Source organism: Osmerus mordax, chromosome 12 (assembly GCF_038355195.1).
Source record: "Osmerus mordax isolate fOsmMor3 chromosome 12, fOsmMor3.pri, whole genome shotgun sequence".
In the NCBI taxonomy this organism is placed as follows: Eukaryota; Metazoa; Chordata; class Actinopteri; order Osmeriformes; family Osmeridae; genus Osmerus; species Osmerus mordax.
Genome location: NC_090061.1, coordinates 8,339,818 through 8,362,945, shown reverse-complemented (window position 1 = coordinate 8,362,945; position 23,128 = coordinate 8,339,818). Strand labels below are relative to the sequence as shown.

General features: G+C 47.4%; 3 protein-coding genes across 3 annotated transcripts; 2 read left to right on the top strand and 1 right to left on the bottom strand.

Annotated features, from left to right (window-relative positions):
* The first annotated feature begins 980 nt into the window (after positions 1-980).
* Positions 981-5,291, top strand: p2ry10 (P2Y receptor family member 10). The gene is made up of 5 exons (XM_067247594.1): positions 981-1,208; positions 1,310-1,397; positions 2,294-2,643; positions 2,845-3,025; positions 3,319-5,291. Exons 3-5 carry the CDS (start codon positions 2,459-2,461, stop codon positions 4,237-4,239), a joined length of 1,287 nt encoding a protein of 428 aa, XP_067103695.1. The 5' UTR covers positions 981-1,208; positions 1,310-1,397; positions 2,294-2,458; the 3' UTR covers positions 4,240-5,291.
* A 2,097-nt stretch (positions 5,292-7,388) lies between these two features.
* On the top strand, positions 7,389-11,123 carry gpr174 (G protein-coupled receptor 174). Its single transcript, XM_067247797.1, has 3 exons — positions 7,389-7,660; positions 9,236-9,774; positions 9,926-11,123. The coding sequence occupies exons 2-3, from the start codon at positions 9,571-9,573 to the stop codon at positions 10,748-10,750; spliced, it is 1,029 nt and encodes a 342-aa protein (XP_067103898.1). The 5' UTR covers positions 7,389-7,660; positions 9,236-9,570; the 3' UTR covers positions 10,751-11,123.
* A 545-nt stretch (positions 11,124-11,668) lies between these two features.
* Positions 11,669-14,673, bottom strand: LOC136954705 (integral membrane protein 2A-like). Its single transcript, XM_067248348.1, has 6 exons — positions 14,513-14,673; positions 13,888-14,025; positions 13,410-13,595; positions 13,179-13,289; positions 12,920-13,064; positions 11,669-12,465 (listed from the first exon to the last, which is right to left on the bottom strand). Exons 1-6 carry the CDS (start codon positions 14,582-14,584, stop codon positions 12,371-12,373), a joined length of 747 nt encoding a protein of 248 aa, XP_067104449.1. The 5' UTR covers positions 14,585-14,673; the 3' UTR covers positions 11,669-12,370.
* Positions 14,674-23,128: the final 8,455 nt, after the last annotated feature.

Below are 23,128 nucleotides of genomic sequence, written 5' to 3'. Positions count from 1 at the left end.
ACTGAAAACAGTTCTTCTTGTCACATCTTCCTGCCTCGGCCTAGTTCTAACTTCTCTCTCTGTCTCTCATGTTTTCAGATGTTAATGACTTAAACAATGTTATGTTGCAGAATACATCGAAGATCTTATTCCCCTGGAATTGCAGTTATTTCTGAGGAATAGCTGAAAGAACACCATGACTTGCATCTCAGCAGTCTGGAGTGGACTTGATCTCTCTCTCTTTATCTGCAGAAAGGAACACAGAAAGCTAAAGGAGGTGAACACACAGTAAGAGCAGAGCGGTGGAGGGAAGGAAAGGAGAAGATAGCAGAGCAGATGGAGCCACATCACAATAATGGGGCAAACCAAGGCTGGCCAAGAGTTAGAAGGCACACCATAAAAACTTAAACCAGGAATACAGTCAGAAAAATGAACCTACACTGAACAGCTGTCCCAATGTTTGCAGACAGTTGGAAAAAAACATAATCAGTAAACGGAGCCAGCTCTTCATAATGGAGGGAAATTTTAATAAAGACGGTTTGAAAAAGGAAGTTACATATTTCATAAGAGGAAGCAGACACACGTTCTTTACTCTTTTTGGTCAGAGATCCTATCTATGCAGATGCATAGCAAAGCTGTTGGGGAGGCAGGGAGATATCTGAGCATCAATGATAACGGTGTTTATTTGGTTTGGAGCAACGTGTTTGCTTGTAGAACAGAACAGACCGACAGCTACAGTGTGATCTGCATCTTTCTGAAGAGACGTCCCTGCATATCTTCCCTTGTGATAATGTAGGTAGTCTGTCTGTATCTCTGTCTGTCTGTCTGTCTGTCTAACAGTTAGATCTCTGCTCTCTCCCTTGGCCTCAATACATACAGTCCTGTCTGCTCTCTCTCTCTCTCTCTCTCTCTCTCTCTCTCTCTCTCTCTCTCTCTCTCTCTCTCTCTCTCTCTCTCTCTCTCTCTCTCACTCGCTCGCTCGATCTCCTTCATGTTGTGGTGCTGGAGCAACACTGACATAGTTTATGGTACAAAAACCCTGAGGCAGTCCCGGGCAGAGTCGGAGTGCCATCAGAACCACTTCCTGTACCCGCGCTCAAGACATCGGACTGAGAAGGCGGCGCTGCACCAGAAAACTGCACCACCCAACACTGACACCCGCACGCACACAAACAGGCGTGCTGCGCGCCAGGCCGAAAGAAACAGGCCAACTGCACATGCACACAGAGGTTGGTTTGCCTTTTCACCAGTTGTCTGATTGGTATAGATGTGTGTGGATGAGTTCATGCAAAAGTGAATTCAACTGAACGTGTGTGTATATTAATCACAGGTAAATAATGCTGGGGATCTTATTGGTAACACAGAGGACTTTCCACTCCAACTCTTAACCAGACCAAAAGACCAAAGGGGATTTTAAGGTAATACATCCAGATAAAAACTAACTTTGTTAACTGTGATTCTAGACACGTAAGATGTTAGAAGTTGTCATACTTCTGACGGGGTTTGTAACATAGTATCTTCACAGAAAGGCTAGAAAAACAACATCGATTATCCCTCTTTTCAATAAGAAACATTTGTACACTTACAGTTACAACTGTAAGTGTATAACCCAGTGTCAGGAAATAATCTATTTTTCTTAACCTTCGGTGTTGCTGGACATGTGGTGCAGGCTGGCCTAGCACACAACAGAGGTGAAAGAGAGTTTTCTTTTGATCATGTTTTGTGTATGTGGAGATGCATTCTATATCTCTCACTCCCACGCAGACACATTTAGGCTGCTTGTTTCTCAGTTCCTATTCCATCCTCCATCTCTCTGTTCCTCATGCTTGTTCTCTGTCGGTCACTCCCTCCTTCTCTCGGTCCATTACAGGAAGGGAGTTGGCTAGCGGAGGTTGGAAAACGTTTGACAATTGTTCAGATGAGGAGATAACTCTCTCTCTCCCTCTGTCTTGCATTCTTACCCTCTCTCCCTCTTTCTCCCCCCCTCTCTCCTTCTCTCCCTCTCCCCCTCTCTCCCTCTCTCCCCCTCTCTCTCTCTCTCTCTCTCTCTCTCTCTCTAAGACATTTCCTGCCTAAGCATGGGGGTCCTAGAGTGGACTGTCCTAGATTGAAGACTGTGTAGGAATGGCAGAACATACAATATGGCAACAATGTGGTTTAGCACTGAAACAGGCAGGAAGATATACTGGGTTTTCTGGCCAGCTGTACTTTCACACTGCAACCATGAGTCATTGTTCTTCTGCAGCTGTAATACGTCAGTTTGATCCCATGTTCAGATTCCACTCATATCTGTCCACCTGGCTCTCTGTTCCAGATGCACCTGCCCAGTGTGTGTAAGGGTGTGTAAGATGACACGGGATGCTGTAAAATTGGGGTTTGTTTAACTCAAGCCCTTAGTGTGTGTGTGGGTGTGTATTTGTGTGTGAGAGAGAGAAAGAGAGAGAGAGAGAGAGAGTAAGAAAAAGAAGACAGAGCAAGTATGTACCCGAACGCGTCAGCCTTGAAAGTGGAGCTACTGGCTAACTCCTCCTCACAGTGTACGTATGATCTGAGTGGATGGGAGCAACACATGGACCAGCTGTACACATACTTTTATCTGGTTCTCTTTGTGCCTGGCCTGCTGCTGAATGCCACAGCCCTCTGGGTACTCTGCACATACATCAGGTACATGCACATGTTCCCTTCCACACACACCCTCACACACACACACTGACTCCTAAAACCTATATGCACACTCACACACTGTCTTTCACACACACATGCAGAAACACCCTTACTCACTGACAACTTCACACACACACACAGTCACACACACACACACACACACATACCTTAAACTTCTGCCTTCTCTTTCCAATCCCACAGAAAGAAGACCAAGGCAGTGATCTTCATGATGAACCTGGCTTTGGCAGACCTGGCCCATGTCCTCTCTCTGCCTCTCAGGATCTACTACTACTTCACCCACTCCTGGCCCTTCGGACAGCCCCTCTGCCTGTTCTGCTTCTATCTCAAATACCTCAACATGTACGCGTCCATCTTCTTCCTGGTGAGCAGAGCCAAACACAGGCCTTGGGCAACAGTAATATCAGAGAGAAAACAGGAAGAAGGGTAGGGTGACGCAAATGGGTCCAAGAGGGCCTCTTGGGCAGAGGGTTCTGATTCAGCATTTTCCTGAGGGAGATTATTACTCTACTTGAATGATGAATGCTCAGGGTTTGGGCAATCATTAGGGGTCAGACAATAAGCCAGTGATCCATGCAGACAGGCAGGCAGATTGACACACACACACACACACAGAACCGTAACTTTACCAAGCGCTCTCCTCCTCCTCTCCCCCAGGTGTGTATCAGCGTGCAGAGGTGTGTGTTCCTGCTGAAGCCCTTCTGTGCCCGCAGGTGGAGGCGGCGCTACGACATGCTCATCAGCGCCAGCGTGTGGCTGGTGGCGGGACTGGGCTGCTCCCCTTTCATCCTCATGAGGAGCTCCACCAGCACCAGCCTCGTCCCGAACGCCAGCCCCTACTCCCATTCTACGCCTGGCCCTGCGGTCAACTATCAGGCCTATGTCTCCCCCCTGTATACAAGCTTCCATCCCAGCACCAGCCTCAGCCTGACCTCCCTCTCCACCGCCCGCGACACAGCCAGTCCCGGCTGTTTCAAGGACCTACCTATTCGCCGGCTGCCCCTCCCCCTGGCGGCGGCCATGATGTCCGTGGCGGAGCTGTTTGGCTTCCTGCTGCCGCTCCTAGCCGTCAGCTACAGCTCCTACCGCATCGCCCGCTCGCTCGGACAGAAGCAGGACAAGGAGGAACGTGGACAGACCAAACCGGCGGCCCACACCCCCGCCACCAGACCCTCTAGCTCCTCCTTCTCTTCCTCCTCCCGCCAGGAGGATGGAGAGAAGCGCCGCGGCCTCCGCATGGTCTTGAGCTGCGCCGCCCTCTTCCTGGTCTGCTTCGTACCCTACCACCTCAACTTCCTGCTCTACCTCATGGTGTCGCAGGGTTTGGTGTCCCACTGCCCCACGCAGAAGGCAGTGCGTCAGTTCCACCCGGTGTCCCTGTGTCTGGCCAGCGTCAGCTGCTGTCTCAACCCCCTCCTCTACTACTTCCTGACTGCAGAGTTTAGGATGCACCTCCGCAGACGCACCTCCTCCTACTCCTCCTTCCTGCTCTCCTCCCCTCCGTGCTCCTTGCCGCAGTCTCGGCCGACCAGGGAGCGTCTCACGAGCATGGAGAGCGTCTCCTCGTACAGGGAGTAGCGGGCGAGGGAGCAGAGGCGCCTCCTCGGTCTGACAGCTGCTCCTTCAGAAGCCCCTCGTGCCTCTTAAGGAGGAGCACTTCCTCTCCTCTTCCCACTCTGCCTCCTCCTCCGTGTCTGCCTCTAATTCAATTCAGTTCAATTCACTCTATTGATCCCAAAGGAAATTCAAGACACTCTAACCCTTTCCTCCTCTTCCGCCCTCCTCCTATTCCTCCTCTACCAGTGATCAGATGAGCTGCAGCTTGGTCATGTGGCGTCCTTGATAACAATGTGATGGAACACGTCCCAACACAATGACTTCAGATGAGGAAGTGAGGAGAACTTCCCTGGGTCATGTGACAGTGGATTGTTTATAGACTGAAACCTGGAGCGGCCTGACCTTAACTTGAGTGTGTGTGCAGCCAGAGGAGCTGTTGTTTAAAAAACATTTCCAGAGTTTCCAGAGGACCTGAATTGGTCCAGAGGAACTTAATTGGACCCCGCTTAGTAGTGCTACTGGACTATGTGTTTGTGTGTGTGTTGGTATGTGTCTGGGTGGCATGAACAGTGTACAGTTATGAGTCATCTGAGGTGTCTTTCATATCTAGCACCACAGGCACACCCAGACTAAGATAATAAGGATGCCCACAACTGCTGAGCAATCTCATGAATACACACACAAACTCTAATTTTTAAATCCGCTGTATTTCTAAAGCATCATTTGACGTTCTTCACGTCCAGTTTATGGCCTCAACCTAGAGATCATGAATAAGCTGCAACAGATAAGCTAGTGTTAAGGGGCCAGTATGAAGCTAGTTCTGTGCTGCAACTGCTGCTGCACAACCTTCTAGTTTATAACATTAATAAATGTCAAGCTTGTTTTAGTTTGAAAGATGAAAACATTCTGTTTGTTTATTGTGTGCTAGTCATTCAGAAGTCACCGCCAGTGTGATAATGACTCAATGTTCATAGAGGTGTTTGACTTGGAGATAGACTGATGGGTTGTCCTGTCAGAATGAAAGGGGTGGATAGCCTGGTTAATCCAATGTGCCCCTCAAAGGGAGGACAGGTGAGAAGGCAGAGAGGTGCGTGCAGAGAGACTGGATTGTGTGGCTCATCTGACAAGACTGGGTCACTGTGGATCACTGTATTCATGTATTCATGGTGATACTCTGACTAGGTAGCAACCTAGTCAGAGTATCACCATGAATACTTTCTACCAGGGAGTCAGTGGGTTGACAGGATGCTAGCGGTGCACCTTAGGCTCATGTAAAAAGGAAGTCTATGGTACAGCAACTGAAAACAAAGAAAACCATTTACACCATTTTGATTACATAATGTTCTTTAAAGTAACAGGAACAGTTTCTTGCACAAACCAACTAGAACAACAGAAAAGAAGCAACTTGTAGAGAGGAAGCACACCAACAGGGGCAGTGCAAGATCATTTGTAATGCAGGTGCTGATGGGGTGCTATCATTGACAGGGGGAGTGGCAAAATGATATATATAGGTCTATATCTATATCTATATATTGATATATATAGATATATATATATACTATTCATAAATTAGCTAAACTTGGCCACCCGTGATGCTAATTTGAATGGAACTGCAGTTGTGCTAGCTGCTTGCCAGCTGTTTTTGTTTGTGAGACAAACCAAGGAAATCACAGTACTTGAATCATGGTCAAGTCAAATGACTAAAATAAGCAGGGCATGTGTTGCACCCCTGACACATGCATCCCTTTCGAAACTTGATTGGAGGCTCTTTTGTTTTCACACATCTTACATTAACTGTTGCTAGTGTATCTAACACAGACCTTTTTTTCAGTTACAGACCACATGGTTTCTGGTGGTATTACTTTAAAGGTACAGTTATGAATATTTTTTGCATGCACTGTTCCCAAGATCAACTATTCACAAACATTTGATACTACTTAGTTTATGCAGTATACACAAAATATTTCACAATATGCACTTGGTGTTTCTGAACCTATTTTTGTATGACTTTCATGCAGGTTTTATCCTTTTTTTTTTATCCCTTCCAGTTTTATACAGGCTGAAACTCAATCTAGCGACAACATAAGTGGTTTCAAGTATAACAGAGATGGATGGATAGATGGAGAGATGGATAGATGGATAAATGGATAGATAGTTCTGTTTCAGTTTTCTTGAATAACTTTGACAGATGTCAAAGGAAAACTGTGGTTGGCAGGATCTAGGTTGACAGTTAAACCGTCCCTCTGCTCCCCTCTCTTGCCATGGCAACCTCGACCTCAGTTTTTGGCAAGCGCTCCAGCAGGCTGCTGCCAGCGGGAGCTGCCGGGTGGTTCAACACCCTCACCTAACCCTGCCCCCCCTTCCTCCTCCACCTACCCTCAATCCTTCCTTCCAGCCATCACATTATTTCCTTTCTCTTCATCATCAGCAATATCTAAAAGATCTTCAAAACATATTTTTGTTTAGACAACTGTTGATAATCAGAGAACAAATTAATGTGTGTCTGTGTATGTTGGCATTGGAATGTGTTTAGATAAGGATTTGTGTGCGTGAGAGAGTCCTGGTCTCTGAATGCTAGAAATGAATCATCAAGTTCAATAGCATCTTCCCTGCCCTCGGAGAGGATGAGAAAGATGACAGTAGACCAGTGACCACAGAGAGATGAGAGGGGAAATGGATACCCTAAAGTGGTCCAGTCCCATTGTGGCAGTGTCTGAGAGGTTCTGAGTAGAAGGAGATTGCATTAGATTGGTTAGATAAGGGTAGAGAATCGATCTGATGTCATCCTTATTAGAAGTGTACAGAACTAAGCTCATGTCTCATGCATATGCAGATACTTGAAGTACATCCTGGTGTCACAATGAAATGCCACTCACTGATCAGAGCCACGCTACATCCAAAAGCAAACTGAATTGCAGAAGTGATGGTTTCAGTAGCCACACCCACACAGACAGGAAACTTCACAGGAGTGTGAAGTGAAAAAAACTGATAGAGATAAAAAGTGTGTAAAAGAGAAAAGCAGACAGAGAGACAGAGAGCGAGAGAGCGAGAGAGCGAGAGAGCGAGAGAGCGAGAGAGAGAGAGAGAGAGAGAGAGAGAGAGAGAGAGAGAGAGAGAGAGAGAGAGAGAGAGAGAGAGAGAGAGAGAGAGAGAGAGAGAGAGAGGGAGACAGTCAGAGAGAGAGCTGGTTGGAGCATAAGCATGTGTGTGAGAAAGTCAAAGAGCTAGATACAGAGAGCGAGAGAGATATTTCATGACATATTAGGAACAGGAAACACAATTTTGGTGAGTACCACTGTGTAGCAAAGGAAGGTAGAAGAAGAGAGGCGCAAAGAGCCAGTGTGGGTGGAACTTACGGTTAGTGGAGTAATGTGTGTCCTGGCTTACATCACAATCTGCTGTCTGCTGTCTACAAATACCTACACTGCTTGGACCCACTGAGGTAAGATACTCTGCCTAGATAATTAATACCAACAAGTAAGTCATATGGTTTCTCTCTGCTAAAGAGTGTAATCTCTCTGTGTGTGCGTGTCTGTGTGTGTGCATTGGAAGGGAGTCGAGGGCTAGAGGGTTGTAAGAATGCCTAAACTGTGAAGTCATGCCCCACGGGAGGTCTCATATGTTTCCCCCGTGTGTGGGGAATGTCTGATATGCGAAGGAGTGTGTGTGTGTGAAGGGGGAAAGAGGGATTTCTTGGTCTTAGGAAGGGGAATGAGCATGGCTGCTGAGAGGCAGTGTGCACATGGATGGGCCTTATCATTAGCCCATCTACCCACATACACATACAGTACACACTTTCTCACTTTGAGTCTTATTTGCTGAAGGCATAAGAAACCCAAAGAGAAATGACTCACGGTGGATAAATAACACAGACTTTCCACTGGTAAGATCTCTTTCTGTTTTCTCTGATCACAAGGTGTCCCATAGAAATACATCCAATCCAAAACGGATTGAGAGACTGCTAGTTCATGCCTGACTGAGACATAAAGGTTGAAACCCACTGAGGTGCTGTGATCTGATTAGTATAATGGAAGTGGATGACAACACTCTTAAAATGTTCTGTTGTTAGAAAGTTAACCTTCTCTGATTGCTTAACGTCTGATGGAGTGACCTGGCTTACTTGAACATTTTGACCTTCTTTGATACTCTTCAAAAAAACAATGAGACTGACACCTCAGAGATAGTGTCGGATGTAATACAGGTGACATAAGTATACTGTGACCATGTAAGTTGAGGCAGATATGGTGAGGGAGGATATCAGGGCTGTCCCTTTCAGCCCCCCTCCCAGGATCAGCTCCCTTCTCTGGGTTAGAGGTGACCAGATACGGGAGGGGAGAGGGTGCTTGAGAGACCAATGTCTGGAAGAACTCCTCTTTCTGGCCTGAGAAGTAGGGTAGAAGGGAGGACAGCAGAGAGGGGTGGGGAGATCAGAGTGTCCAGATATCTGGGGGAGATTCAACTGCAACACAGCCAAGAGTCAGGGGTCAAACGCAGCTTCTCCATGTTCCAAGTCACAGTTATACTAACCAGTGAAATGACAGGCTGGTTCTAGGCTCAGTAGTTTCACTACCTTCTCCCCTGAGGATTTCTCACACAGATAACATGGATTGGTATGCTTAGAAACAGCCACATTCAGTTAGTTTGTTCCTGAGAATTTCCCTGTGGTTTGTTCACATTTGAATGCCATTGCAATCATACACTCCATATGGTGTATGGAAATGGAGCCAGAGAGAGAGAGAGGGAGAGAGAGAGAGAGAGAGAGAGAGAGTGAGCGAGCGAGAGAGAGAGAGAGAGAGAGGAAGGAGAGAGAGCTATGTTTTACAGCTTAAGAACACATGTGTTGCCATGGTTAAGAGGACACAATATGTAAAACAGCACAGCGTAGTGCCAAACTGCACTACTGTACATAATACAGTTTGCAGAGGCACATGCAAACACAAACAAAACACTGTTCTATGTTCAATTTTATTCATTTAGCTTACATCACTGACAGTTACAATGCGGTTGTCACTTCTAGGTATTTTGAAACTGAGATGATACAGGAACTAAACTGGGACTTGCCTGGGACCTAACCGGGACTGCACTTGAAGTGGACTGCTGCTACATACCATCTCTCAACCAAGGCTTTTTCTCCTTTGGTCACTACAGTACTCGTGAACATTTACAGCCATGAGGGACACTCTAGACTGACATACACCTGGACACATCTGAATACACACAAACGGACCACTGACCAGAGGACTAACCACACAGGGCCCTCTATTTCTTACTACCCCGAAGCCTAACTATTGGCCAAGTTCTTGATTGACACCTGCCTGGACCAGTGGCTGGACCCAGTCGAGTGGAGGGAGGATGAATGTATCCAATCAGAGCTGTGGAAACAGTGATGACCTGCAGATCTATCAGCACCGGGTATATGCCATCATCTACAGTATGATCCTGGTGCCGGGACTGCTTGGGAATGTGCTGGCGTTGTGGGTGTTCCAGTCCTACATCAGAGAGACAAAGAGAGCCGTGGTCTTCATGATGAACCTGGCTGTAGCAGACCTCCTGCAGGTAAAACCATCACTCTGCTGAGTGAGAGAGATGATGTTATTCACGTTATTCAATACATCGTGTCGAAAAGGACTGTAGCTCCCTTTTCGAATCTCCCCCCTCACCGTTCTCCTGTCGTGCCCCCCTCCTTTGCTCTCCCCTCCTCATCCAGGTGTTGTCCCTCCCACTGAGGATCTACTACTATCTGATCCACTACTGGCCCTTCGGCCACTCTGTCTGCATGCTCTGCTTCTACCTCAAGTACGTCAACATGTACGCCTCCATCTTCTTCCTGGTGTGCGTGAGCGTGCGCCGCTGCGAGCTGATCATCCGGCCGCTCCACTGCACGGCGTCCAGGCGGAGGAGCGACCTCTGCGTGAGCGCCGCCGGCTGGCTGCTCGTCTGTCTGGGCTGCCTGCCGTTCCCCTTGCTGCGCAACGCCGGCCGGCCGCCCGAGCCCACGGCCCCTAGCCCCGCCCCGGACACGGTGTGTTTCTCCGAGCTTCCCATGGTGCCCATCAGCGTGCCCGCTGGCTGGGCGCTCATGGCCGGGGCGGAGCTGGTGGGCTTCGTCCTCCCCCTGGTCCTAGTGCTGGCCTGCGCCTGCCTGGTGGCCAGAAGCCTGCGGGAGGTGGGCGAGGGGGTGCAGGACCGGGGGGAGAAGCGGAGGGCCCTGAGGATGGTGATGAGCTGCGCCCTCGTCTTCCTCCTCTGCTTCGCCCCCTACCACATCACCATGCCCCTGGACTTCCTGGCCAAGGCCGACGCGCTGGGCAGTTGTGCCCTGAGGGAGCTGGTGCTGCGATGCCACCCTGTCACCCTGTGTCTGGCCAGCCTGAACTCAGGCCTGGACCCTATCATGTACTACTTCACCACAGATGAGTTCAGGAGACGGCTGAGTAGGCCGGAGATCCCGGAGAGCTTCTCTCTGGGGCCGAGACCGTCCTGCACCCCTGCAGAGAAGTTCTTAACCTCAACTGAAGGACCACAGGACTGAAATCAAACGCTCTCAAGCTCAGGTCCGACCTCAATCTTGAGTCAATTTGAGCAACTTAAACCTGGGTTGTCTTTAGGGTACATTTCAGGAATGGGACACTGAAAGGCTCAACAGCTAACCTGTAATCCAGTCTATGGACTTTTCTTCAGTGAGGACTAAGTTTTATGATAGACAATGACTCATACATATAGTCAAACACATTCCATTATGGAAAGGTTTTGATTAGTTAAGGGTCATTCCTATCGTCCCCATCACTGTTGGCAGCTAACTTAATAACGTTTATGGAGATAAAAAACGTGTTTCTCAAGTTCCATTATGCTGCTGTAGATGTGTGATCTGATAAGACAATGTGTGAAGTGAAATAAAAAAAGTACATGCCTCGCTGTTTCCGTGTGGTTCAACACATTGGTAGAAGTGTCTGTGTTGAGGTTTGAACTGTCACACCCATCTGCTGACAGTTAAGTTCCATGAAACACAAAAACAACAGGTGTTGCAGCGGTAGGTAGGTAACGAAATTCATCTTTATTTGACAACAACCAAATACAAAGTGAGCGTCACTCTAACAACATTGCCACAGTACTCTCTACTCGTTGTTCAAGACAGACATCTCCCAGTGCTTGTGCATCTGAACCACACACACACACAGTACAGAACTCCATACACACTTCCTGTCTCCTGTCTGATTGTCTCTCTAAGCGACAGCGATTAGTTAACTAAAAGGGATCTATACAAACACAAATACTGTATTTTTGTAGGACACTAATCTGAAACTCTTTAAGGGAACAACACCACAACCAGATAGAAAACAATCAACCACAGCATGGGGGTGGGAGACCCCAGGGGAGCAGCAGGGCACTCTGGGTAATGTCTACAGCAGGATTACTAAGGGGTCAGCAAAATGTAACTATACGTGGGTCTTAGTTTGGTTAGGAGTGCAACATCTCAACAGCCTCTATGAGTTAACAAGGTAAACAGCAGTCCAACACAGACAGGCATGTTTGATATGAATTACTTGACAACATTGTGGGGACTTTGTCCAACCGGGTAACAGCTTGTCCCTATACTGTTGAGCAACAGTACATCATAAACTCTTGTGGCTGAGGGGGATGACGCTGAACGACTCACATGAGAGGTCATGTTACAGTATCCACACAAACAGAAATACAGCAGAGACATGAGTTTTACATCAGTTAGCGAGATGAAAAAGGGGACAAATATTTACTCAGTAATAACTTAGTACTAACTCAATATTAACTCAAAATTAACTCAAAAGGATCTACCTCAGTACTAACTCAGTTAGTAGTACTAGTTTAGGAACCAGAGGGGGCGGCGGTTATTACGACCCTCTAGGGGTTAAAGGTGATAACAGTATATGGAAAGAACCAGAGGGGGTCGGGCATAAAGCTGCACAGTAACTTGTAGGATAATCACTGTTCACAGGAACAAAAGCAAGAGAAGCATGATCTGCAAGTTAGATTTGTACAAAAATATCTCTCTGCCAACACCACTGCTGCAAGAGTTGGAAGACAGCCTTCTCTCCCTCTATTGCTCTCTCTGCCTCTCGTTCTCTCCTCCCTTCAGGGACCTCTGGTCAGTCTCTCCCCTCCTACCTCCTTCCCTTCAGGCCTTGCAGATTCTGGTCTCCGTCACAAATTTGTTCTCAAAGTGGTGGATGGTGAAACACTCTTCCACGGAGCGCTTCTGCATGCCTCCCCCTACGCACACACACAGGAATTTGAATACAATACAAAACAACACAGACCCATGTGTATTTCAGTCGGCCACTTTGGAGGATTTCAAACTGAGTTATCAGTAATCGTTTATCCAACGACAACAGTTATAACTGTGTGTCTTTTCCTCCCTCACTGGTACAAGGAAGTACTTATCAGACCTGATCTCATTTCCCCACAGGAGACACAGTTGGCTTCACTGCAGAAATACAGTCGTTCTGGCACCTTTTCATGTCTCTTAAAAGGGACTAGCCGTGAATATTTTGTGGATGAAATCTACGCTTCAATCTGTACATGCCAGTACATTAGTATAAACATTGATTAAAATGACCTTTCCAGTTGGTTAGATGAATAACGAAGAAAAAAAAAAACACGATAGCTTGAATTTCTTCTGTAAGAAGAAAATCCCCCCCCGCCCCCCCTCTCCCCTCCCACGCACCTGGGAGCTCACTGCGGCGCTGCATCCTGTAGGTGTCCTTGCCCTCACACAGGCGGCGGATGTAGTGGCCCAGAGCTTTGACATTGTCAACACGCTCCGTCACCACCAGGTCCTCCTGAACCAGGTAGCTCCGGTAAGAACCAGACTGGGGAAAAGGGGTAAACGACAGTCAATGATTTACAGGAATTCATAAAAAGGGGTGACGTTTCCCCAACACACATACACAAATACACACACCCACACACACACAAATGCACACCATGAGCTGCATGAAGAGGTCCATGAGGTCTTGGGGGGGCAGCACCACGGAGGTGTTGAGGGGGATCACAAAGCAGGTCCTCAGGGTCAGGTCAAGGTACGCCGTCAGCTTCTACACACACAATAACTCATTATCATTAGTCACATGAGTGTGTGTTCAAGTGTGTGTGTGAACAAGTAAAATAACGAAAGGGAAGACATGAATAGGAGAGAGAGAGAGCTCATTGTTCACCCTGTTGAAGTCATGCAGGATGTAAGCAGGGTCTCCGGGCCTGAAGCGAGGTGGGGGGACGCTGATGACGGCCATGTTGTCAGATATCTCCACTTCTTCCTCCACCAGCGGCAGGTAGTACGGCTGGCTCTCCTCCGTTGCGCCGCTGGACACGTCACTGAACTGCATCGCCCCATGATACAGTCTCTGCAGGACAACACACACACAAACACACACAAAATTACCACCGAAAGCATCTGGACAGGTTTGTTTTTATTATTCAGTTCTACTCCAATTTGGAACAGTTACAGGGTAATAGTGCTGAGTCTGTATCTCCTTTGGAATTGAAAAAGTCCTGGACTACATAAACAATATATGTCCCTTTTGGAATGAACTGTATTGAGAAACAGGCAGGATTCAGCAGAGGCACAGAGTCTTGCAAGAGAGATGGGACATACGTGTGTGCACGCACACACACACGCACATCTACATACTGTACCTTGGGGGTGAAGTAGCGATAGAGACAGGCTCCTCCAACGATGAGTCCACTAAGGATGAAGGCTAGGCCAAGCAGTGTTAGAAGACAACGACCTGTGGAACCCTCATTGCTCCTCGACGCAGAAGCTAGCTCAGGGTCCTACACACACACCCGCCCACACGCACACACACACACACGACAGATACATGCTTAGAGTTTGCTGAAAACACTGCCAGAATATATCCTTAACTATATTCATCTTATATGACTATAAAAGCAATGCTATTAGACCCTGCACGGGTAATCTGAATAATGCAAAGTGTAAAATTAAGGACCAGGCCACATTATTAGATCAATCTAATAATAGGAAACCTTTCCAACGCAGTGAATGACGCTGGAGATGCTGATAGGGCCCATTTCGTGCAGCTTGTTAATGCGTCAGAAGCAACACTCAAAAAATGACTAATACCTAATTTGGCTGTCTATCAATGAGATGGTGTGAACGGGACAGTCGGTCTACGCGTGGATGTGTGTCAACATACAGTCGCAGGGAAAGCCCACGTATGTTATAAAGGCCTCCGCTGTACGAATGCAGAAGCACCGTGAAAGCCACCGTTGCTCCACTATGAGCAACAAATACGCTTACCTTCTCGGACACTGGCAGCTCCTTTCCCAGCGCCTTCTGAGCTAGAGCAGAACTAAAAGCTATCTTCACCATTTTAAATCGGAAAACTGAATCGGTCTGTTTTTATCTAATGGACGGTGAAGATTATCCCCGTGAGCAGGTCTCTTCGATGACGCACTTTGCATTCAGGCTGAATCCCGCTTCCGGTCACATGTTAGGGAATTTAACTTGGTCCGGCAAAGTACAGCCGATGCAGAACATGTTTTATTTAGACAGAAAAGCATTACAAAAGTCAGGAATTCGTTGCTGTTCGTTGTAAAAAATAAAAAAAACATTGAATTTGATGCACAAAACTCGAATAGAAATAGAAATGTGGAATTATGGTGACATCTTGTGGACAAAGAAACAAGTCTTTTACAGTAAATGATCAACAACGGTCTTTTAGAAAGTTTACTTCATGATAATCATGATAAATTAGTGTTTCATATTTATGCTAAGATAGACTAAAATAGTGGAAAATAGCCATCTGCCACTGCAGTTCCATGTAAATAACCTCCTACACCACCACATGGTGTCTTCCACAGTCTCTATTGCCCTTCGCCTACACACACACGCACCCACCTGCCTCCCAGAATACTTGCTCACTGACAAGCTCCACAGTCTTCACAAGCTAACGTGGAAACTCAGCTCAGTGCCAGGCACACTACTAGTGTCTGAAACAGTTTGTAGCATAACACACACGCACACACAAACACTCGATTTAAACATGCTGCTGGGCCACGGTGGTCCTCTTCCTCTCCTGTTCTCTCTCTCCGCTGACTCACAGGGTATTTCATATTGTAAGTAAATAAACACATACTGGAGCCCCACACAAGCCAGGAGCTCCCTCCAGCACTCTCTACTAAGGTTCTACATGGCATTCATTCACACACACATACACACGCACACACACATACTTACACACACACACGCATACACACACACGCTGACATTTCCTCTGTTATACAGACAGATTGGACCGGTAATCACCAGTGAAAGGTACATAAACAGAGCAGCTGATTTCTGTAGTGAAGCCCCTCACCACTCCCCCAGCCCTCTCAGAGAGGGATAAGTGGTCCTGAAGGCCTGTTTATGGGCTCATCTTACGGTGTGTTTGGAACTCTGGTCGCACTCTCACACACACACACTCATGCGTGCACACTCACACAAACTTAAACTGTACACTTGAACACACAATAAGGAAGTATAAAAAATACATATTTTTGAGGCAAAAGCAAAACATAGTTACAGTTGACCCAAGACTCAAGGAGAGGAGAGGCAGAGGAGAGGCAGAGGAGTGGCGAGGCAGGAGGGAATGAAAGGAGAGGAAGTAGGAAGAAAGAGAGGGGATGGAAGGAAAGGGGGGAGAGAAGGAGGGGCAGAGCGAGGAGACAGAGGGAGGCAGGGTAATCTGTGGCTGATGATGCATGAGTGAGTTTTCCGAGGCGCTGATTAACAAAAGATTAAACTCTGTCGCTCCGCTTTAGAGCTCAAACTGACTAACACTCCATAGGCTGGGCCTTCTCTGCCTCACAGTCTCATATTCTAGACACACTCACACACATACATTGAAAAGACTTGCCATCCTCCCTTAGCTGAACAGAGAATAACCTCAGACTTGGAAAACCACTCTTTCCCTGTGGTCTGAAGTACAGACACACACACACACACAGACATAACACATCCAGCACACTTACTCTGGCAGTAAACTGTTAGGGTCTGAAGGCAGAGCCGGGTTGAAGAGTGTGAGAAAGCAGTGCTAACAGTCATGACATCACCTACACACACACACACACACACACACACATGTGCACCCTTCAATTTCTGTCACTGGTCACAATCCTGTGACTTGCAAAGCCACAAATGACAAATGATTCTGTCCTGTTCCCTGTTCATTATCCCTGACAACACACACACACATACACAGATGATAGACAATAGCAGTATAATGTCACTGACACGTTTGTCTGTGAAGTGACTATAATCACCATGTGTCTGAGGTGAGGAGAAGTCAGTAGACAGAGAGAGAGAGAAGAGAAAGAAACAAAGAGAGAGAAAAAGAGTCCTTCAAAAGAAAAGAGAAAGAAAGCAATAAAGAGTGACAGACAGATGATGAAGACAAAAAGAAAGCCTCAGGCTTTGTTCCGGAGGCAGATGATATGAAGACCGCTTCAAAGATACTTCATCAAAAATAAGCAGACTTCATTCTCAGGAGCTCCACTCCACTTGCCAACACACACACACACACAAACAGACACACACACATCCTTACACACTTCATCCCACATAGAGATCACACAGGTTCAGAGACAAGGGTGACAAATGAGGGTTTCCTGTTCGTCTCAACTTCTAAAGCTCCCGTCTCTCAAACACATTCTCATCCTTCCATCCTCTCACCTCATTCACAGCCAACCGTGTGTGTGTGTTTTTGTGTGTGTGTGATTGCTTTGAAAATGGGATAATTTCATCCGGAAGGGGAGAGAGGCAGGAAAGATCAAGTTTCTTATCTTGTTATACAAAAATATTCCAAAATATTCACCTTGATAAAAAAAAAACTCATACCCCCCACCATGTACCACACACACACACACACACACACACACACACACACACACACACACACACACTCTTCACTGTAATCAAAAGCTACACAACATGAGTAGATTCGTAGGATAACATGGTGTAATGGACTTTATTCAGAACCCGTGTCCTTTACTCTGGGACTCTCTCTGTGTGGGCCAGGAGGAAGTGTCTCCAACTGCTGCCTGTGTGCCGCTGACAGGGCCCTGGGGGAGGCCCAGCTCACACACAGAGCACCAAGAACCAAGAGAGAGGAAGGTATGTGTGGGGGGGGAGGTAACAAGTGGAAAGGGAGAGCTTCTTCTAAGGTGAGAGAGAGCGACTGAGAGAGAAAGGAGGAGGGAGAAAGGAGGCAGGAGTGCTGTCTTTGGCTGGCGAGTGACGATACGTGTGTTTGAGGGAACGTGAGAGGGAAAGAGATTGACCGTGTGTTCCGATGAAGAGGGGGACATGTGTGAGTGATAAAGAATGATTCAAGGTAAATAGACAGGGAAAAGTACAGAGGGAGCAGAGAGGAGAAGAAAACAGATGAAAAAGGACAAGCGACGGAGGGAAGATGGAGGGATGTCGGCGTGTTCTCCGAGCACTGAGCTCTGGGGAAATGACCTCATCATCGCACCGCTCCAGAGCACTGCAAGAGCACTGAGCTTCGTCTTTGTTAATTCAGAGACATATACACACACACACACACACTGCTGGAAGATGGCCAATAGCATCATAGCTAAACGGAATCACTTCCAGACTCAATGACGTCATGTCATGTTAACAGTAAGAACACACACACACCACAGACCACTTGGGGGCGATAGACTGACCAAAGGCTGTGAATTTAGTGCTCAGTGACACCCTGGTGGCTGGTCACATCAACACAAGTCATCCAGAACATTCATACTTATTCATCATATTTTTCTCCTCTTTATAACAGTTTATAAACCCATAACAGATCACCCAGAACCGCCCCCCCCCCCCCCCCACCGGTTACAGTCAGAGGGCCAGGCTCCTAAACACTTTAGACTGTGGTTAACAGGAACTGATCCACACTCCCTACACACAACCTTTTCTTGAGGAGGCATAAAGATTTACATGGTAAGAAAAAAGTGGGAAAGAAGACATTCCCTCCCTACAGAACAAAGACGGTGTGTGTGTGTGTCACAGCCTCCCCAGAGTGTATTCCTGATACCTGGTCACAGAGATGTATGATTGAGATACTGGGTAGTCAGGTGGCCTTGTCCTGAATTCAGCCTCTACAAGGGATGCCCAGGAGTGGATGCTACTCTGGGAGTGTGTCTGTTCTCAGCTTTGTGGGCCAATTGGGATCAGGGAAGGGCTGGAGGGAGAGGAGGAGGAGGAAGGGTTAGAGAGAGGGGGAAATTGAAGATGGGGGGGGGGGGGGGGGATTTGCTAAAATTGATGACATCCCCCCACTGCCCCACAATCCCCGTCCAATACCTCCCCTCCCCCAACCCCACAGATGCCAAAGTTCACCATGCGAAGAGATGTGATACCGTGTGCAGAGATTGAGAGAGGCAGAGCGTGTGTATGTGTGTGTCTGTGTGTGTGGTGTGTGTGTGTGTGATGGGTATATGGTCTGGAAGGACTTTCCTTTAGCTTTAGAACTCTAAGCCCTGGTCAGGATGTAGTTATGGAGCGCTAATTTGAGAGCTGTCTGATTGCAGCCCCTTAGTAGGCCCCTACAGAACACACACTCAAACACGCACACATGCACTCATACAAACACACACTCATACAAACACACACTCATACAAACACACACACACAGACGTTTCTTCACACACAAACTTAGAAACACACATGCTTGCACACACATGCACACTTTATCGGTCATTAATCTATCAGGTGTCGTTAACAGGATGAGATGGGCTGATTGGAACCAGAAGGAGACAGAATGATGTCACACAAACAGACATGGCCGCCAGAGTGATCATGTGTCTTTCTTTCATCCTCGTCATCATTATCATCACACACACTCACACTCATACACACACACACACACACATGCACACTGCACATCAGAAATACATAAAGACAAAACACTTACTTCCATGCTTTTCAATATTTCATCCAGTCATAATGAGGGATGCTCTTTGCCAGCTTGAGCCTCTATAAAATGCTTCAGTGAGGAGCGGAGGAGAGGAGAAGAGAGGAGGAGAGAGGAGGAGAAAGGAGACAGGAGAAGGGAAACCAGAGATGGACCTTCATGACTGAGAGATCTACAGGACTTAATGATTATAAAACATCCGATTCATCCAAATCTTGAGTCTTGCAAACAATTGTTGCGTGTCAGTATGAGGGTGTGTTGGTGTGTGTTTATGTGTGTGTGTTTGAGTGAGCATAAATCTTAAATGTGTTTCTTCGTATCAAAGTCTGTGTTTGGCAGAGTAGATTGTTTCCACCATTAGTGGCCCCTACACCCCCCCCCCCTTGCCCCCCCTTCCCCTCATCCCACAACACACACACACCACAATGCTATCTTTAGACCCAATCCTATTGTTTAGCAGTGACAGTAATCCCTTAAAGAGGCGCTGTGTTTCCAGGCAGAGAACGGGATCTCTTTATTAACAGTGACGGAGGCTCATTATCTATAAATACAGGCGGGAGCCGCTAATAAATCATTTCTCATGGTCCTGATAGAGCAGAACCCACAAGGCATTAAAGCATCATGAGAGCAAACCACACGCTGGCAGGCTGTGTGTGTGTGTGTGAGCGTGTGTGAGTAAGAGAGAGAAAGAGAGAGAGGCAAGGGGGAGACAGAACGAGAGAGATGCATGTGTGAAGGTGTATTGCGTGTGTGTGTGTCTGTCTGCGTGCGCATGTGTGTGTGCTTGAGTGAGAGTGTGACCACACTCTGGCAGGCACACTGATGGGTCTGGGACCAGGGTTCTGATTGAAATAGCATGCTGTCTTCGGAGTTCCCGTTTGAGCGGGGTTTAAATTATGGTGTCTCACCAGATTGAAAAATGTCTCTGGAGAGAAAGGCAGTTTGAGAGATGAAACATTCTTCTTCATATGAGGATTTCATCTCCTCATGGCTAAACCAGGATCTGATGTGGCAGGATTTCTGGAGATCTTCTCCAAACGTTCAGAAGCGAGACTAATTGTTTGTCTCAGTTCTGACCTGGAACCACCACCAGCCCCAAACCAGCGTTACATCACAAAGATGTAATCCAGTCTCTTCCAGGCCAGTCCCAGTTGTCATCGTAGGCCAGACTCTCTAGATCCCCCAGTGCCGAATACTCCTGCGCTCTGTGCGGTCTAGTTTAACCTTGCAGTTCATGCTCTCCTCTGCACGTCTGATCTTGGGCCGATCAGCCTAGACTAGCCAAGTCCAACCTATCCCAGTCCAGTGTAAACCAAGCCCAGCCAAGCCCTCACTAGCCCAGCCCTGACCCCATATACCCTGGCCAACCCATCCTCAGCATTGGCCAGTCTTTCCTATCTGAGGGGATGAGGAAGGCTTATTAGGGGCCTGGAAGTATTTCGCCTCTCTACCCTGTCCAAGGCCCCATACCCCTCATCCCCTCCCTCTCCCTCCAGCTCTCCCTCTGCTGTGCAGTGATTGACATGTGAATTACAGTGTGTGGTGATGATAATAGGAGTGCTAAGCAGGGCCAGGCCTGGGCCTTCCAGCCAGCAGTCATTCCCAGCTGGCACAGCCTGAAAAGACCAGGGCTGCCACCATCTGAAGAGGCAAATAAAAATGACAAGCTAACTGTTAAAGAACTGCTGATTTTTCACATGTTGTTTTATAAGCTTTTTGCGGTGGGGCAATTTTTTTCCATTTTTCTTTTCTTCCTTCAACTCCTTCTCTCACTTTTTGCCTCCAAACCACATCCCGATATGTGAAACCCCTCATTTATCAGAGCGATCTAAAAATAATACCATCCTATGTGGAAAGGCTTTGATGAAAAATATTTGTGTTAAAAACGATTGTGCCTGGGAGAAAGACGGATAAAGACAATTTTGTTTAAGTGTCTCCCCCGTTTGACTTTCCCACCCTCCCTCCACACACACACACTAGAAAAAACAGTGGGATGTCCCATCACTAACCATGGACCAACACTTTACCAGGGGATTGTAAACAGTGAGTCTACAGTCGTTTTAACAGTAGTTCTGCAAAGCCTACCAGTCAACTTGTTATCAAGTACAACCAACATTGTAAGACTAACACACACATATTTGACAGTTTCCTTCCTTAGTTCCTCAAAGATGACTATTCCCCCAATCCCAAACCCATCAGGAAATAAACGACTCCCCAAATCTCTGGGGACGAATCATGGAGCTCTCTTCAATCTCATCTCTGCAGGCCTGTCTGCCTGTCTGTCAGCCTGCATAGGCACCCAGGACACATGAGAGATGGAGGGAGGGAGAGACAGGGGGGATGCTGGGGGCAGGGGGCTGGGGGCAGGGGTCAGGGGGGGATGCTCCCCGGGGCGCTCGCAGGCAGAGAGTCTGAGTCTCATTATCAATTACGGCTGTTTTTGTTTCTCAAACCGCAACCATTAACCACACGGTCACTGGCAGCCAGGGAGAGGGAGAGAGAGTGCGGGAGAGAAGAGAGAGACAGGCACGGAGTGTTGGTGTGGGTGGGAGGGGGGGGTTTGGAGAGAGGCAGGGAGCTGGGAAGGCTAATTTTCATCAAAAAGAATTAGCTATCCAAACAAGTGAGATGGATGTGCCGCTAGGCTAGATTTACACGGACCCAAATGAAAGCTCTGTGGACAGATGAAGATGTATTTGTGTTAAATAGAGGAGAAGATGAATGGTGAAGTATGACTGAGGCTTAGAGCGAGAGAGGAAAAAGGAATGAGAGAGAGAGAGAAAGAAATAAAGACAGACAGAGAGGGGAAGCAGAGAGAGAGAGAGATAATTCTAAACACACTTGCGCAAAGAGATTGAGTCCCCCTGGCAGTCACAGCCCAGCAGAACTCTTCAAACTAGACTAGCTCTCTGGTCTGTTCCTTTTCTCCCTCCCTCCCTCTCGTCTCCTTCCCCTGTCCCTCGTTACTCTTGCTGCATGCTGCCAGCCCCGTTAAGGGAGCAGGCAGAGACTGTGGCACATGAGCCGGTAAATCTCCCCACACTGTGGGCACCATAGGGTGGCATTACCAGGCCTCGTGCCCGGTGTGCCTCGTCTCTGCCAGGCCAGAACCAAACAGAAGATGGTGGGAAGACGAGAGAGAAGAGCGGGCGAGATGTTTGTGTTTATGTGTGTGTGTGTTTATTTATCACATATCTCTAATCTTCGAGCTTTGGATCCCTTTCACACCGTATCCAGGAAGACATAATGTAACATGAACATAACCACTCTGACGAACTTTAGTAGCATCTACACTAGGTGAGACATCATGCTGATCCTGATCATATCAAACGTTTGATCACAGGGTGAAGTCTTCAAACCCGACAGGATGATCAGTGGAGTGAATGAGGAGAGACTTTGGACGCCATTCAATGAGCCAATCAAAGACCAAAATGCAATTGTGCGTGAACTCCAATTGGCTGGCATGCTCAATTAAGTCCAGGGCAGGGAGTGATGTGATTGGCGGCTCGTTGACTCTCCCATTAGTCCTGCTGTTAAAGGTCCCTGATGGGGGACAACCAGTCTCAGCCAATCAGGAGGCTGATCTCAACAGAACTGAGACTCCAAATAAACTATATTAGTATCCCTGGGGAGACAAGCTTCCAGCCCAAAAAGGAACACACAAAAAGAGCCTCAGATAAACTGTCTAAACCGTAAACAGGAATACATGAAAAAGTTACAGTATAAGGAGCAGATATGACACACATACACACACTCATATACATTTACACAGACGCATAAACTCCCAAGTTTATGCCCTCTCTTGCTCTTGCTTCCTTGGTCTCTCTCTCTCTCTCTGTCTGTCACACACATAGTACAGACGTGAATGCACGCATAATGTCCCAACCCAAAATAGAACTGACGACAAGGCAGGTTCACAGGAATTTGTCACTCTATAATCACTCATGTTTCAGTGCAGA

What these genes read in the sequence shown, in the direction of transcription:
- p2ry10 (XM_067247594.1), top strand. Translation starts at nt 2,459, where the DNA reads ATGTACCCGAACGCGTCAGCCTTGAAAGTGGAGCTACTGGCTAACTCC. An exon ending in GTACTCTGCACATACATCAG is followed by an intron (nt 2,644 to 2,844) that starts GTACATGCACAT and finishes CCAATCCCACAG; the next exon opens with AAAGAAGACCAAGGCAGTGA. An exon ending in ACGCGTCCATCTTCTTCCTG is followed by an intron (nt 3,026 to 3,318) that starts GTGAGCAGAGCC and finishes CCTCTCCCCCAG; the next exon opens with GTGTGTATCAGCGTGCAGAG.
- gpr174 (XM_067247797.1), top strand. Translation starts at nt 9,571, where the DNA reads ATGAATGTATCCAATCAGAGCTGTGGAAACAGTGATGACCTGCAGATC. An exon ending in CTGTAGCAGACCTCCTGCAG is followed by an intron (nt 9,775 to 9,925) that starts GTAAAACCATCA and finishes CTCCTCATCCAG; the next exon opens with GTGTTGTCCCTCCCACTGAG.
- LOC136954705 (XM_067248348.1), bottom strand. Translation starts at nt 14,584, where the DNA reads ATGGTGAAGATAGCTTTTAGTTCTGCTCTAGCTCAGAAGGCGCTGGGA. An exon ending in ACCTCTTCATGCAGCTCATG is followed by an intron (nt 13,065 to 13,178) that starts GTGTGCATTTGT and finishes CCTTTTCCCCAG; the next exon opens with TCTGGTTCTTACCGGAGCTA. An exon ending in GCGCCGCAGTGAGCTCCCAG is followed by an intron (nt 12,466 to 12,919) that starts GTGCGTGGGAGG and finishes GTGTGTGCGTAG; the next exon opens with GGGGAGGCATGCAGAAGCGC.